This window comes from Zalophus californianus, chromosome 12 (genome assembly GCF_009762305.2).
Source record: "Zalophus californianus isolate mZalCal1 chromosome 12, mZalCal1.pri.v2, whole genome shotgun sequence".
In the NCBI taxonomy this organism is placed as follows: domain Eukaryota; kingdom Metazoa; phylum Chordata; class Mammalia; order Carnivora; family Otariidae; genus Zalophus; species Zalophus californianus.
Window position 1 is genome coordinate 55,763,873 of NC_045606.1, and position 14,796 is coordinate 55,778,668.

Genomic DNA, 14,796 nt, shown 5'->3' on the forward strand with positions numbered 1-14,796 from the left:
AGCAGCCTTCCCGCCGAGCAGGGAGCCCGATGCAGGGCTCAGTCCCAGGACCCTGGGATCATGACCTGAGCCGAAGGCAGACGCTTAATGGCTGAGCCACCCAGGTGCCCCGGATCACATATTTTTAAATTTTTCTTAAGAAGACTACTTTGTCCCATGTATTCTTAGAAATTTGTTGCTTTGGGGGCGCCTGGGCAGCTCAGTCAGTTTAGTGTCTGCCTTCAGCTCAGGTCATGATCCCAGGGTTCTGGGCTCAAGCCCCGCATCTGGCTCCCTGCTTAGCAGGGATTTTTATTCTTATAAACTTTTTTTTTAATTTTATTTTATTATGTTATGTTAATCACTATACATTACATCATTAGTTCTTGATACAGTGTACCATGATTCGTTGTTTGCATATAACACCCAGTGCTCCATTCAGTACATGCCCTCTTTAATACCCATCACCAGGCTAACCCACCCCCCCACCCCCTCCCCTCTAGAACCCTCGGTTTGTTTCTCAGAGTCCATAGTCTCTCATGGTTCATCTCCCCCACCGATTCCCCCCCTTCATTTTTCCCTTCCTACTATTTTCTTTTTCTTTTTTTTTCTTTTTAACATCTAATGTATTATTTGTTTCAGAGGTACAGGTCTGTGATTCAACAGTCTTAACACAATTCACAGTGCTCACCATAGCACATACCCTCCCCAATGTCTATCGCCCAGCCACCATCCCTCCCACACCCCAGCACTCCAGCAACCCTCAGTTTGTTTCCTGAGATTAAGAATTCCACGTATCAGTGAGATCATATGATACATGTCTTTCTCTGATTGACTTATTTCACTTAGCATAATACCCTCTAGTTCCATCCATGTCGTTGCAAATGGCAAGATTTTGGGGTTTTTTTGATGGCTGCATAATATTCCATTGTATATATACACCACATCTTCTTTATCCATTCATCTGTCGATGGACATCTTGACTCTTTCCATAGTTTGGCTATTGTGGACATTGCTGCTATAAACATCGGGGTGCACATACCCCTTCGGATCACTACATTTGTATCTTTGGGGTAACTACCAGTAGTGCAATTGCTGGTTCATATGGTAGCTCTATTTTCAACTTTTTGAGAAGCCTTCATACTTGTTTTCCAGAGTGTCTGCAACAGCTTGCATTCCCACCAACAGCATAGGAGGGTTCCCCTTTCTCTGCATCCTCGCCAACACCTGTCATTTCCTGACTTGTTAATTTTAGCCATTCTGACTGGTGTGAGGTGGTATCTCATTGAGGTTTTGATTTGGATTTCCCTGATGCCGAGCAATGTTGAGCACTTTTTCATGTATCTGTTGGCCATTTGGATGTCTTCTTTGGAAAAATGTCTGTTCATGTCTTCTGCCCATTTCTTGATTGGATTATTTGTTCTTTGGGTGTTGAGTTTGATAAGTTCTTTATAGATTTTGGATACTAGCCCTTTATCTGATATGTCATTTGCAAATATCTTCTCCCATTCTGTCGGTTGTCTTTTGGTTTTGTTGACTGTTTCCTTTGCTGTGCAAAAGCTTTTTATCTTGATGAAGTCCCAATAGTTCCTTTTTGCCCTTGCTTCCCTTGCCTTTGGCCATGTTTCTAGGAAGAAGTTACTGCAGCTGAGGTCGAAGAGGTTGCTGCCTGTGTTCTCCTCTAGGATTTTGATGGACTTCTGTCTCACATTGAGGTCTTTCATCCATTTTGAGTCTATTTTTGTGTGTGGGGTAAGGAAAGGGTCCAGTTTCGTTGTTCTGCATGTGGCTGTCCAATTTTCCCAACACCATTTGTTGAAGAGACCATCTTTTTTCCATTGGACATTCTTTCCTGCTTTGTCGAAGATTAGTTGACCATAGAGTTGAGGGTCCTTTCTGGCTCTTTATTCTGTTCCATTGATCTATATGTCTGTTATTGTGCAAGTACCATACTGTCTTGATGATTACAGCTTGGTAATAGAGCTTGAAGTCCAGAATTGTGATGCCACCAGCTTTTCTTTTCTTTTCAACATTCCTCTGGCTATTCAGGGTCTTTTCTGGTTCCATACAAATTTTAGGATTATTTGTTCCATTTCTTTGAAAAAAGTTGATGGTACTTTGATAGGGATTGCATTAAATGTGTAGATTGCTCTAGGTAGCATTGACATCTTCACAATATTTGTTCTTCCAATCCATGAGCATGGAACGTTTTTCCCTTTCTTTGTGTCTTCCTCAATTTCTTTCATGAGTATTTTATAGTTTTCTGAGTACAGATCCTTTGCCTCTTCTGTTAGATTTATTCTTAGGTATCTTATGGTTTTGGGTGCAATTGTCAATGGGATCGACTACTTAATTTCTCTTTCTTCTGTCTTGGTGGTGGTGTGTAGGAATGCCACTGATTTATGTGCATTGATTTTTATATCCTGCCACTTTACTGAATCCCTGTATGAGTTCTAGCAGTTTTGGGGTGGAGTCTTTTGGGTTTTCCACATAAAATATATCATCTGCAAAGAGTGAGTGTTTGACTTCTTTGCCGATTTGGATGCCTTTTGTTTCTTTTTGTTGTCTGATTGCTGTGGCTAGGACTTCTACTACTATGTTGAATAACAGTGGTGTTAGTGGACATCCCTGCCATGTTCCTGACCTTAGGGGGAAAGGTCTCAGTTTTTGCCCATTGAGAATGATATTTGCTGTGGGCTTTTCATAGATAGCTTTTATGATATTGAGGTATGTACCCTCTATCCCTATACTCTGAAGAGTTTTGATCAAGAAAGGATGCTGTACTTTGTCAAATGCTTTTTCTGCATCTACTGACAGGATCATATGGTTCTTGTTCTTTCTTTTATGAATGTATTGTATCACATTGATTTGTGGATGTTGAACCAACCTTGCAGCTCAGGAATAAATCCCACTTGGTCATGGTGGATAATCCTTTTAATGTATTGTTGGATCCTATTGGCTAGTATTTTGGTGAGAATTTTTGCATCCATGTTTATCAGGGATATTGGTCTGTAATTCTCCTTTTTGATGGGGGTCTTTTTTCTGATTTTGGGATCAAGGTAATGCTGGCCTCATAAAATGAGTTTGGAAGTTTTCTTTCCATTTCTGTTTTTTGGAACAGTTTCAGAAGAATAGGTATTAATTCTTCTTTAAATGTTTGGTAGAATTCCCCTGGGAAACCATCTGGCCCTGGTCTGTTGTTTGTTGGGAGATTTTTTGATTACTGCTTCAATTTCCTTGCTACTATGGGTCTGTTCAAGTTTTCTATTTTTTCCTGGTTCAGTTTTGGTAGTTTATACATCTGTAGGAATGCATCCATTTCTTCCATATTGTATGATTTGTTGGTATATAGTTGCTATTAATATGTTTTTATAATTATTTGCATTTCTTCGGTGTGGGTTGTGATCTCCCCTCTTTCATTCATGGTTTTATTTATTTGGATCCTTTCTCTTTTTGATAAGTCTGGCCAGGAGTTTATCAATCTTATTCTTTCAAAGAACCAGCTCCTAGTTTCGTTGATCTGTTCTACTGTTCTTTTGGTTTCTATTTCATTGATTTCTGCTCTGATCTTTATTATTTCTCTTCTCCTGCTGGGTTTAGCCTTTATTTGCTGTTTTTTCTCTAGCTCCTTTAGGTGTAGGGTTAAGTTGTGTATTTGAGACCTTTCTTGTTTCTTGAGAAAGGCTTGTATTGCTATATACTTTCCCCTTAGGACTGTCTTTTCTGCATCCCAAAGATTTTGAACAGTTGTGTTTTCATTTTCATTTGTTTGCATGAATTTTTTTAATTCTTTAATTTCCTGGTTGACCCATTCATTCTTTAGTAGGATGCTCTTTAGCCTCCATGGATTTGAGTTCTTTCCGACTTTCCTCTTGTGATTGAGTTCTAGCTTCAAAGCATTGTGGTCTGAAAATATGCAGGGAATGATCCCAATCTTTTGGTACCGGTTGAGACCTGATTTGTGGCCTAGGATGTGATCTCTTCTGGAGAATGTTCCATGGGCACTAGAGAAGAATGTGTATTCTGTTGCTTTGGGATGGAATGTTCTAAATATATCTGTGAAGTCCATTTGGTCCAGTGTGTCATTTAAAGTCTTTCTTTGTTGATCTTTTGCTTAGACGATCTGTCCATTTCAGTGAGTGGGGTGTTAAAGTCCCCTACTATTATTGTATAATTGTCGATGTGTTTCTTTGATTTTGTTATTAACTGGCTTAAAAAATTGGCTGCTCCCATGTTAGGGGCATAGATATGTACAATTGTTAGATCATCTTGTTGGATAGACCCTTTAATTGGATATAGTGTCCTTCCTCATCTCTTATTATAGTCTTTGGTTTAAAATCTAATTTGTCTGATATAAGAATTGCCACCCAAGCTTTCTTTTGGTGTCCATTAGCATGGTAAATGGTTTTCCACCCCCTCACTTTCAATCTGGAGGCATCTTTGGGTCTAAAATGAGTCTCTTGCAGACAGCATATTGATTGGTCTTGTTTTTTAATCCAGTCTGATACCCTGTGTCTTTTATTGGGCATTTAGCCCATTTACATTCAGGGTAACTATTAAAAGATGAATTTAGTGCCATTCTGTTGCCTGTAGGGTGACTGTTACCGTATATTGTCTGTAATTCCTTTCTGGTCTATGTTACTTTTAGGTTCTCTTTTTGCTTAGAGGACCCCTTTCAATATTTCTTGGAGGGCTGGTTTCGTGTTTGCAAATTCTTTTAGTTTTTGTTTGTCCTGGAAGCTTTTTATCTCTGTATTTTCAATGACAGCCTAGCTGGATGTAGTGTTCTTGGCTGCATATTTTTCTTGTTTAGTGCTCTGAATGTATCATGCCAGTCCTTTCTGGCCTGCCAGGTCTCTGTGGATAGGTCTCTTGCCAGTTTAATGTTTCTGCCATTGTAGGTTACAGATCTCTTGTCCTGAGCTTCTTTCAGGATTTTCTCTTTGTCTCTGAGACTTGTAAGTTTTACTATTAGATGTCGGGGTGTTGACTTGTTTATATTGATTTTGAGGGGGGTTCTCTGTGCCTCCTGGATTTTGATGCCTGTTTCCTTCCCCACATTAGGGAAGTTCTCTGCTATAATTTGCTCCAGTATACCTTCTGCCCCCCCTCTCTCTTTCTTCTTCTGGGATCCCAATTATTCTAATATTGTTTCATCTTATGGTATCACACTTATCTCTCAAGTTCTGCCGTCGTGATCCAGTAGTTGTTTATCTCTGTTTTTCTCAGCTTCTTTATTCTCCATCACTTGGTCTTCTATATCACTAATTCTCTCTTTTGCCTCATTTATCCTAGCAGTTAGAACCTCCATTTTTTATTGCACCCATTAATAGCCTTTTTGTTTTCGACTTGGTTAGATTTTAGTTCTTTTATTTCTCCAGAAAGGGTTTCTCTAGTATCTTCCATGCTTTTTTCAAGCCCAGCTAGTATCTTTATAATCGTCGTTCTGAACTTTAGTTCTGACATCTTACTAATGTCCATATTGATTAGGTCCCTGGCAGTCGGTACTGCCTCTTGTTCTTTTTTTTTGAGGTTAGTTTTTCCATCTTGTCATTTTGTCCAGAGGAGAATAAATGAATGAGAGAACAAAATGCTAACAGGGTAATAACGATCCCAGAAAAATATACACTAAACAAATCAGAAGAGACCTGAAACCGGGGGAAAAGAAAGGGAAAGAAAGAACGAAAAAAAAAAAGAGAAAACCGAGAAAAAAGAAAAAGAATATCAAGTATGATCAGGCTGGTGAATAGAACAGTGCCACACACTAGATTTTGGGCATATTTTGGTCTGTTAGAAGAAACTGCCTCCCAAAATTTCAAAGAAAGAAAAACTTATATATGTACAAAAATAAGGGTAAATAATGATGAAGAGATGGAATGACTCTAAAGATGAAAATCATAAAAGACTTTATAAAAGGAATTGATAAGAAGTTGGTTGAAAAAAGAAAGAAGAGAAATTTAAAAAATAAAAAAAGAGAGAATGTGATCAGGCAGGAGACTACAACAAAGCCATATACTAGAGATTTAAGGAAAATTTGGGTCTGTTAGAAGAAACTGTATCCCAAAATTTTAAAGAGAGAACAACTTGTATGTATACCAAAAATAAGGTTAACTATAATGAAGGGTTAGAATATGATGCTAAAAATGAAAAAAAAGATTTTTTAAAAAGGGATTGATAAGATGTTGGTTGGAAAAGGGAAAAAGAATAATTAAAAAAAATAGAAAAAGGAAAAAATAATTTAAAAAATTAACTTTGGGAAAGACTAAAGAATCATGGGGAAAAAAACCATGAATTTTATGTGCTGTATTCCCCTAGTGCTGCAGTTCTGCCATTCTCATTGATTGGTAAACTTGGTCTTGGCTGGCTGTTCTTGCTGATCTTCTGGGGGAGGGGCCTATTGCAGTTGATTCTCAAATGTCTTTGCCGGAGGCAGAATTGCCCCACCCTTGCCTGTGGCCAGGCTAAGTAATCTGCTTGGGTTTGCTCTCGGGTAGCTTTTGTTCCCTGGAAGTTTTCCATCCAGGTTTGGAGGAAGAGAGTGAAAATGGCCGCCTCCCAATCTCCGCCTGGGAGGAACCGAGAACTCAGGACCCCACTCCTCAGTGAGCCCCCAGAGAAAAGCAGTCAGTCACTCCCATCTCCCTGGTCTCCGGCTGCACTCCATGCTCACCCGGCCTGTGACCTAGCGTTCTATCTCTGGCGTACGACTCCATGTGGAGTCTCCAAACCCAGCAGATTCCTGCAGTGAGCTCCCGTGCCACTCCTCCCCGGAGAGGAAGGGGAGTCTCCCCGGTTCTGCAGCTTGTTGGGTCCCTGCTGAAAGAGCAGTGGCCCGACTGTGCCGTGGATCATGGTTTATGGCAGCCCGGAACTGAGAGCCCGCTCCTCGGCTCCATCTCTGCAGCCGGCTTCCCCACTCTGATACCTTGGAGCTCTGCCGCATTTAGGCACCCCCGGTGTTTCTGTGACCCTGAGGGTCCTGAGACCACACTGTCCCAGCAAGGGTTCCACCTGCTTAGCCACTGCAGTGATGTCCCTCAGTGGAGCCGACTTCTAAAAGTTCCGATTTTGTGCTCCGCTACTCTGTCACTTGCCGGTATTGGCTGATGGAGGTCCCCTGCCCCGTGGTCTGTCTTCCCGAATATTGCCTCAGATTCACTTCTCCACACATCCTACCTTCCAGAAAGTGGTCGCTTTTCTGTTCAGAGAGTTGCTGCTATTCTTTTCTTCAATCTCCTGTTTAGTTTGTAGGTGTTCAGAATGGTTTGATCCCTATCTAGCTGAATTCCTGGGACCAGAGGAGCTTTAGGTCTCCTACTCCTCCGCCATCTTGCTCCTTCTATCTCTTATAAACTTTTTTAAGATGTTTTATGGCCCATACTGTGGTTTGTCTTGGTAGATGTTCCATGTGAGCTTCAGATGAATGTGTATTTTGCTCACTAGTCTGTTTTCACCAGAAAAAAGATGTGAGAATGTCTGTCTTTTACTCTATTCTCTCCAACATGGTATGTTATCAGAAATTTTATCCTTGCCAATCTAATTAAAAAAAAAAAAGAATATTGTACCATAATTTCAGTTTGTACTTCTTATCATGAAGGTAGTTGTGTATCTTTTCTTATCTTTAAGAGGTATTTGAATTTCCTTTTCTGTGTATTTCTTGTTCATATTATTTGCCTATTTCTCTCTATGTGTTGATCTTTTTCTTATTGGTTTAGAGAAATACTTTATGTAGGGGTGCCTCAGTGGCTCAGTCAGTTAAGCATCTGACTTTGCCTTAGGTCATGATCTCAGGATCCTGGGGTCGAGCCCCACGTCAGGCTCCCCACTCACCAGGGAGTGTGCTTGTCCCTCTTCTTTCCCCCTGCTAGTGCTTGCACTCTCTCTCTCACTCTTTCTCCTGCTCTAATAAGTAAAAGAAGTCCTTTATGTATAAGAAAATTAGTCTTTTGTCTTTCAATATGATTTGTAACTATTTTAACCCTAGTTTGTCATTTGTATTTTGACTTTGCTGATTTTTGACAAGAAGAAATTTAATATTTTAAATGTAGTCAATTTTATTGGGCCTTTTTTGTTTAATTTATAGCTTCCAGATTTTGCACCATAAGTTAGAAAGGTCTTTCCCACTCAGAGATTATAAAAAGTATTCTTTTATATTTTCTCGGAATATTGTTAAAGCCGGTTTAAAAAAAAGAAAAAAGGTCTTTCTCATTTTAAAAAGTATAACAGATTCCCATTTCTAGTTTTTTTGGCATCTGCGTGGTTCTCTTTTTCTACAGATAACTAAGAGTGGATTGGCAGTGTTATTTAGAAGCTCCCTGAGTACTTCGATATATAATTTATCTCATCTAAGAATTTGAACTCCTTTTGTTAACCAGATTTCTGACAAGTTCTTTATTCATTAGAGAATTCAATTCTAATTTATTTATACTTATTTCATCCATTTTTTTTGTTCAGAACAAAGCCCATTTTCTTTGATATAATGTATGCAGAGGCAAAATAGAAATCGACTTTTCTATTACCGGCTCATTTCTATTTTCTGCTCAAATTCTTATTTATTTTTGACTGTGGGCTTCTCTTGATCTTTCTCTTCCTAAAGTCTCTAGAATAGAAGGGGATGACTCTGTCCACAGCAAAACTTATTTCCCATTTACTTAGCTTTTTCAAGAAACATTTAATGAGCAACTACCACATACTTAGCCACATTCAAAGATAGAAACAAAATTTATGATATTTTGGTCCTTTTAAGGAGGAAAGGCAGGGTTATTACACATAACGATAACAGTATTAGATATAATAAAATAAATAATAGTATTTCTCATTTTAGTTATAGCCCACAACTTGTTAAACTTTTTTTTTTTTTTTGCTTGCAAGCATGGTTGGACTATGCCTAGAAGAAATACCTAGAAGTCCTGAAAGAACTTTTTCTTCTCTGCAGTTCATTTTTCTAAGGTGCAGTGGTAAATAGGATTCTCAGAAGTGGACATACAAGAAGGCTAGGCCATATTTGTATCAGCTCCAAGTGTTCTACGAAGCCAGTCATGGCATGTTCTTTCAACCACTTGTGGCAGGTAGAATATGTTTTTATTAAGTTATGCTAGCTTTCTAATAGTATCTTTTCTTAAAGGAAATAAGACCCATTTATTCAAAGAGCTTACGATTCATCTGTCCTTCTGGTCAATTTTCAGTATTTCCTTTGGCCTTTTTTTTTTGGTCTTATCAGTTAAATTCAAGTTGGCACTTGCCTCTTAAAAGCTACTAAATAAATTCCGACTTTAAAATGAATAGAGGTCCCAACTTCTTTCACAGTATCTTAGAGCTTAAAAACCTACATACTAACAAATATGGACCTGCTTTTGCTTTCTTGGAAAAAGTAAAGTTGATCTTAATAGAACCCAACTATATTTTAGAAATTGGCTTTCTATGTTAATATAATTATAGCTGCAGTTTCACTAAAAAGCCTGTTTTTTTTTTTTTTCCTGAGAATTTATTGTGTAGTGAGATTCTTTCCTACTATAGCACCAGTCTGTGTAGTTGATGTGAAAAAACCTTTGGGTATGTTTGTTTTTATAATATAATTTTGCCCTCCTACTTGACTTCCTCTTTCTGTTGGGTCTTTCCACATTCCCATGTGTCCTCACCCAGTTTGGGAGCAATAAGGTAGATGAACATAGAAACAAAGGGAGCTATATTAGAGTTCTCAAGTCAGTGATCATTTCTTTCTCTTTGCTTGTCCCAGTGTCTTGAATTGAATTGATATATTACATGACCATAGGATATTATAGAAAATATATTGACCTAGTACCTGAAAATTGTAAGGCAGTCATTATCTTTTTCCTGGAGAAACAGGTGGTGTTTATAGCTCTTACTTGGAGCAGAGGGGGTGCAGGTTGAAGGGATGGGTGATATTCTGAACCACAGGAGTATAAAAATAACTGTGGGGATAGATGCAGTAGAACAGAATTAATAACGCATCTGGACTAGAAGAGCATGCTAACAAGCAACAAATCAACTAGCAGTCAATGAGATCATATCTCACAGTTAAATGAGTTAGAATAATGCATCATATAATAGATGGAATAATTAACCACAGTATGATATTTCAATGGCTGTCTGTATAATGATGAAGTCAAATAAGCTTTAGTAGGTAAGCATTCAAGCCTTGGTATTAGACTACCTGACTGCCACTTATCAGTAGTGTGGATTCAAGCAAATCACTCTGTCTTATTTTGCATCAGCATCTATGTCTGTAAGGTGAGGATAACAATACACCTACCTTTGCTTAATACATACACACACTCACTTGCACTGCAGTAAGAATATAGTTCCAGACACATAGACAAAAAGCCCTCAATAAATGTTGTTTCTTTACTTCTTTTCTTTCCTTAAACTTTCTTATACTACCATAAGAGTAATAGAGTATTGCAAGCTTAACAGTGATAAATTAAGTATTTGTTAACAGCAAATATTTGTATTAAAGCAATAAGCAATTCTAGCTTGTTTTTAAGAGTTAATAGCTAGTTTTGTCCATTATTTTAGATTTTTTCCAATGGTGATAATCATTTTATGATATAAGTTGAGTGTCCTTATCATCTTATCCTTATTAGGCTTATATTAAACTTTCATGAAGTTGCAGATTTACCCATTTCATTCTTTTTTTTTTAATAACGAAGAAAACGTTTTTACTTAGAAGAACATTAAATAGCAAATAAAAAACATCACAAGTCAAAAGAGAGACCAAAGAAAGGAAAAACTTTTCTATTTTAGTACCTTTAACACCACTCTTTTTCCTGTTTTTTGAACAAAGGTTTCCACAAATGATGTCTGCTTCCCTCTTTGCAGAGAATGGTATATAAACACAATCTTGGCTAAATGTAGAAAGATAGTGTAGTTTCTTTTTTTTTTTTATGTTAATCACCATACATTACATCATTAGTTTTTGATGTAGTGTTCCATGATTCATTCTTTGTGTATAGCACCCAGTGCTCCATCCAATACGTGCCCTCTTTAATACCCATCACCAGGCTAACCCATCCTCCCACCTCCCTCCCCTCTAGAACCCTCAGTTTGTTTTTCAGAGTCCATAGTCTCTTATGGTTTGTCTCCCTACCCATTTCATTCTTTGTGGCATTCTCTAATCTTAATTTTTTTCTTATCTAATTTTTTTCTTATCTAAATGTAATAGAAACTCCTTCCTCTAAATACATTTAATTAGTCTTTTGACATTTTTCTTTGTTTAATAACAGTTATAATTTCTTCCGTCATTTCATATGACTTAAAATTTTTTCTTCTGAGGTGTTTCTTAAAAATGTTGCTTAATATATAGCCCCCTCTTCCACTTAAACACTTATTTCATTCTTGTGAGTCACCTAGAAAAAATACATTTGAATGAAAAAAATCACATTTTAAAAATCAGACTGTTTGTCTTTGAAGGATCCACTCTATGGTAGACATAACAGCTAAAGAATTATAGGTACAGATAAAGTTTAATTGATACTATTACTACTTGAAACTTGGGTTTTTCCTGAGCACTTACAGAAATGGATCTTAATATATTAAATACAAGATTTGTCTTCTTACATGCTTTCATTTATACATTAAGTCTTAACAGTTATGCTTTGCCTGCCTTCAAAATCAGACAGCAACCATTCATCAGAAAAAGAGCACTTAAAAGAGGGAGACTGCTTAGTGTTCATTTTCAGTTTGAATTTAAAACTCTGTTTTACTCCCACTGTTAAAGGCTAAATTAGGGCTACTTGTTTCCTGTGACAGTGTGATTCATGGTCCACTTTCCATGGAAAAGATGGTGAGATTTAGAAAAAAAAAAAGTGGCTTAAGATAAAGAGACACGAGGGGATCACTCCCCTAGTGAAATCAAACAGTCCTTCAAGGTCCAGTTCAAGAGCTGACTTCCCTGAATTGACTTATCTTGCTGATTTTCAAAATTGGAAAAATGGTAGCTTTAGGATTTGGTGCTCCCCAAATGATTTTTATTATTTTTTAATGGCAGTCCATATAATGATTACATTCCTATTTTTTAATTATTATGTGTAATCATTTATTTTCATGAAGCATAAGCAATATCATCTAAAGTTTGAGCCTAGACCAGAAAGTCATTAGGAAATTCTATTGGGTAGGAAATGTGTTTTTTCAGTTGTCATCTGACCTATTTAGTTTTTTCATGGTTTAGTTATTAAAACAAGTTTTCCATGACTTTTAGAATAGGAATAGGAGCCAAGATTTATTATATTGCTTGATAACATTTACTATAAAAATCTATATATTGCCTCTGATTGGAATATTAAATTTGGTTTCAATGAATCAAACTTTCAAGTAGTATCTTTTTAAGTGTTCTTTATGGAAAAGAAGACAACCAGGGGCGCCTGGGTGGCTCAGTTGGTTAAGCAATTGCCTTCGGCTCATGTCATGATCCTGGAGTCCCAGGATCGAGTCCCGCATCGGGCTCCCTGCTCAGCGGGGAGTCTGCATCTCCTTCTGACCCTCTTCCCTCTCATGCTCTCTATCTCTCATTCTCTCTCTCTCTCAAATAAATAAATAAAATCTTAAAAAAAAACCATGGTCTGGAGCAAAACAATATGTATTATGACTAATTATACTGTTATCTTTTCAGGCTCATGAGAGGCTAGAAGATTCAAAACTAGAAGCTGTCAGTGATAATAACTTAGAATTAGTCAATGAAATTCTTGAAGATATCACTCCCTTAATAAATGTGGATGAAAATGTGGCAGAACTGGTTGGCATACTCAAAGAGCCTCATTTCCAGGTAAATTTTACCTATTAGTTTTCTTCCTAAGTCCCCTGTATTCCCAAAGTATTCTCTTTTCGTAGTTTCAGTTTAAGGTGATTTATTTAAGTTTATTTAGAGCCATATTTTGTAAATATGTAAATTCCAACTTAGGTATTTTAATGTCCTGAAATACCGAGGATATCAAAACAGACACACACAACTAATACACACTACATATATGTATAGCAGAAATACATCAGAATGGGTTTTCCATTGTGTAATTAAAACGAGCCTTGATTCACCACTAGACCACATGCCAGAGACATTTTTCTTACTGTGATAATAGATTTTCCTTCCTCTCTACCACTGTTTCACAGCCCTCCCTATTAAAGCTATTTCAGTATTGCTTCTGAGACTGAGATGCAATCAGTGACCTTGGAACAAAAGAGAACTGTGTAAGGATGGAAACTAATCCATAACATTTCCTCCATAGGTGCAAAAAAATAAGTGCATTTTAAGCTTTGGTCTGTAGCAGTGAAAACTAAATCTGTTTAACAAAAAAGTCAGTTTTAGAAGAGAAAATGGAGGGGAGGGGGGAGAGATTTCTTATCAACCTGTAATTTAGTGTGGCATTGGGACAGTATTAGAAAAATAGACCAATGGAAGAGAATAAAAAACCCCAGAAATACATACACATGTATTTGGCAATTTGATTTATGATAGAGATACTACATTTTAGGGGAGAAAAAATGGACTGTTCCATAAGTGGTGCTGGGCTAGAAGGACAAAATGTTTTTCACTATAAATCTTAGCATTGAAAATCAAATGGCAACACCTGTTTGGTTTTTCTCAAGGAGTTTCTGTGACTCTTCAACAATGTGGCTGCAAAATACAAAGGTTTATAGTGAGTTAGTTGCTCCGTGAATCAGTATCTTAAAGTACAAAAAAATGGACACATATCAGAAACATACATGCTTGTGCCAGTTGATGAAGGCCTTACAAGGCACAGTAAGCCATTTGGACTTTATCCTGAGGACAGTGGGAAACCATGAGAGGAGAGAGTGGGAAGTAGTACACAAGGAGAGGGCAGATTGTGGAGCAAGATGGTTAAGCACTAAGGCAAGAAACTATGACGGCAGTGTCGAGAGTAGAAAATAGGATTTTCAAGTTTTAAGCAGTAAAATCAACAAGACTTGGTGATTGGTTACATGTGATAGTTGCAGAAGAGAGATGTGGGAAGTTGATAAGGATAGGATTTCTAACAAATAATTGATGGCACTCACTAAGATAAGGAACACTCTAGAAGAAACTGACATGTTAATGTTAAGGTAACCAGCCATGTTAAGTTTGTGATACCTTAGGAGCATCTGGTAGAGCTTTCAGACATGCTATATATCTTTAATAAATATGAAATTTAATAAGTATATAAATTTATATAAAGTTTAGTAAATAGAAAATACTGGCAAGCAAAAATTTAAAAATTAAGACATTGCATTCTTACTACCCAGATCTTACTGTACTATCCTAGTACATATTTCTCCATACTTTTTCTGTGCAAAATGTACATATTTTTCTCTTTACTGGTTGAGGTCCTTTTGTACAAGCTATTTTGTAACTTACCCTTTTTTTTCAGTCATTGATTTCCACTTTTCCATTTCAGTGGATCTCCATTTCATGTAATACACATATTATATTCAAACATCTCCATTTGACACCAAAATATTCTTTACAGCTGGTTTATACTTATGGATTTCCAACCTAGATTCGTGTGTGGCATTTGGATGGACCATCCTTTCTCCCTTGATTATGATGTTGACCTATTAAGAGACCAGACCATTGCCCTGAAGAATGTCCCACTCCCTGGATGAATCTGGTTGTCTCTTCGCTGTGTTGTTTAGTTATCCCTTCTATTTCCTGTAAACAGAAGTTCTATCTAAAAGATTGATGATTCAAGTTAATTATTTGGAACTAGAATGCATCATTAGTGATGTAATGCAACATGAATTAAACTACATCAGAAGATGTGTGACACCTCGTTAGCCCACCAGTACTGTTGCTGAGATTGGTCCCTT

The 14,796-nt window shown here is 37.2% G+C and overlaps 1 protein-coding gene across 6 annotated transcripts in view; it reads left to right on the forward strand.

Moving 5' to 3' along the window:
- The window catches only part of MPP6 (membrane palmitoylated protein 6), a 131,278-nt gene that overhangs the window by 58,273 nt on the left and 58,209 nt on the right, over positions 1–14,796 (forward strand). For all 6 annotated transcript variants that reach the window (XM_027573497.2, XM_027573496.2, XM_027573495.2 and 3 more), the window contains one exon: positions 12,608–12,760. In XM_027573497.2, coding sequence (XP_027429298.1) covers positions 12,608–12,760 — 153 coding nt within the window. The remainder of the gene's footprint in view (positions 1–12,607; positions 12,761–14,796) is intronic.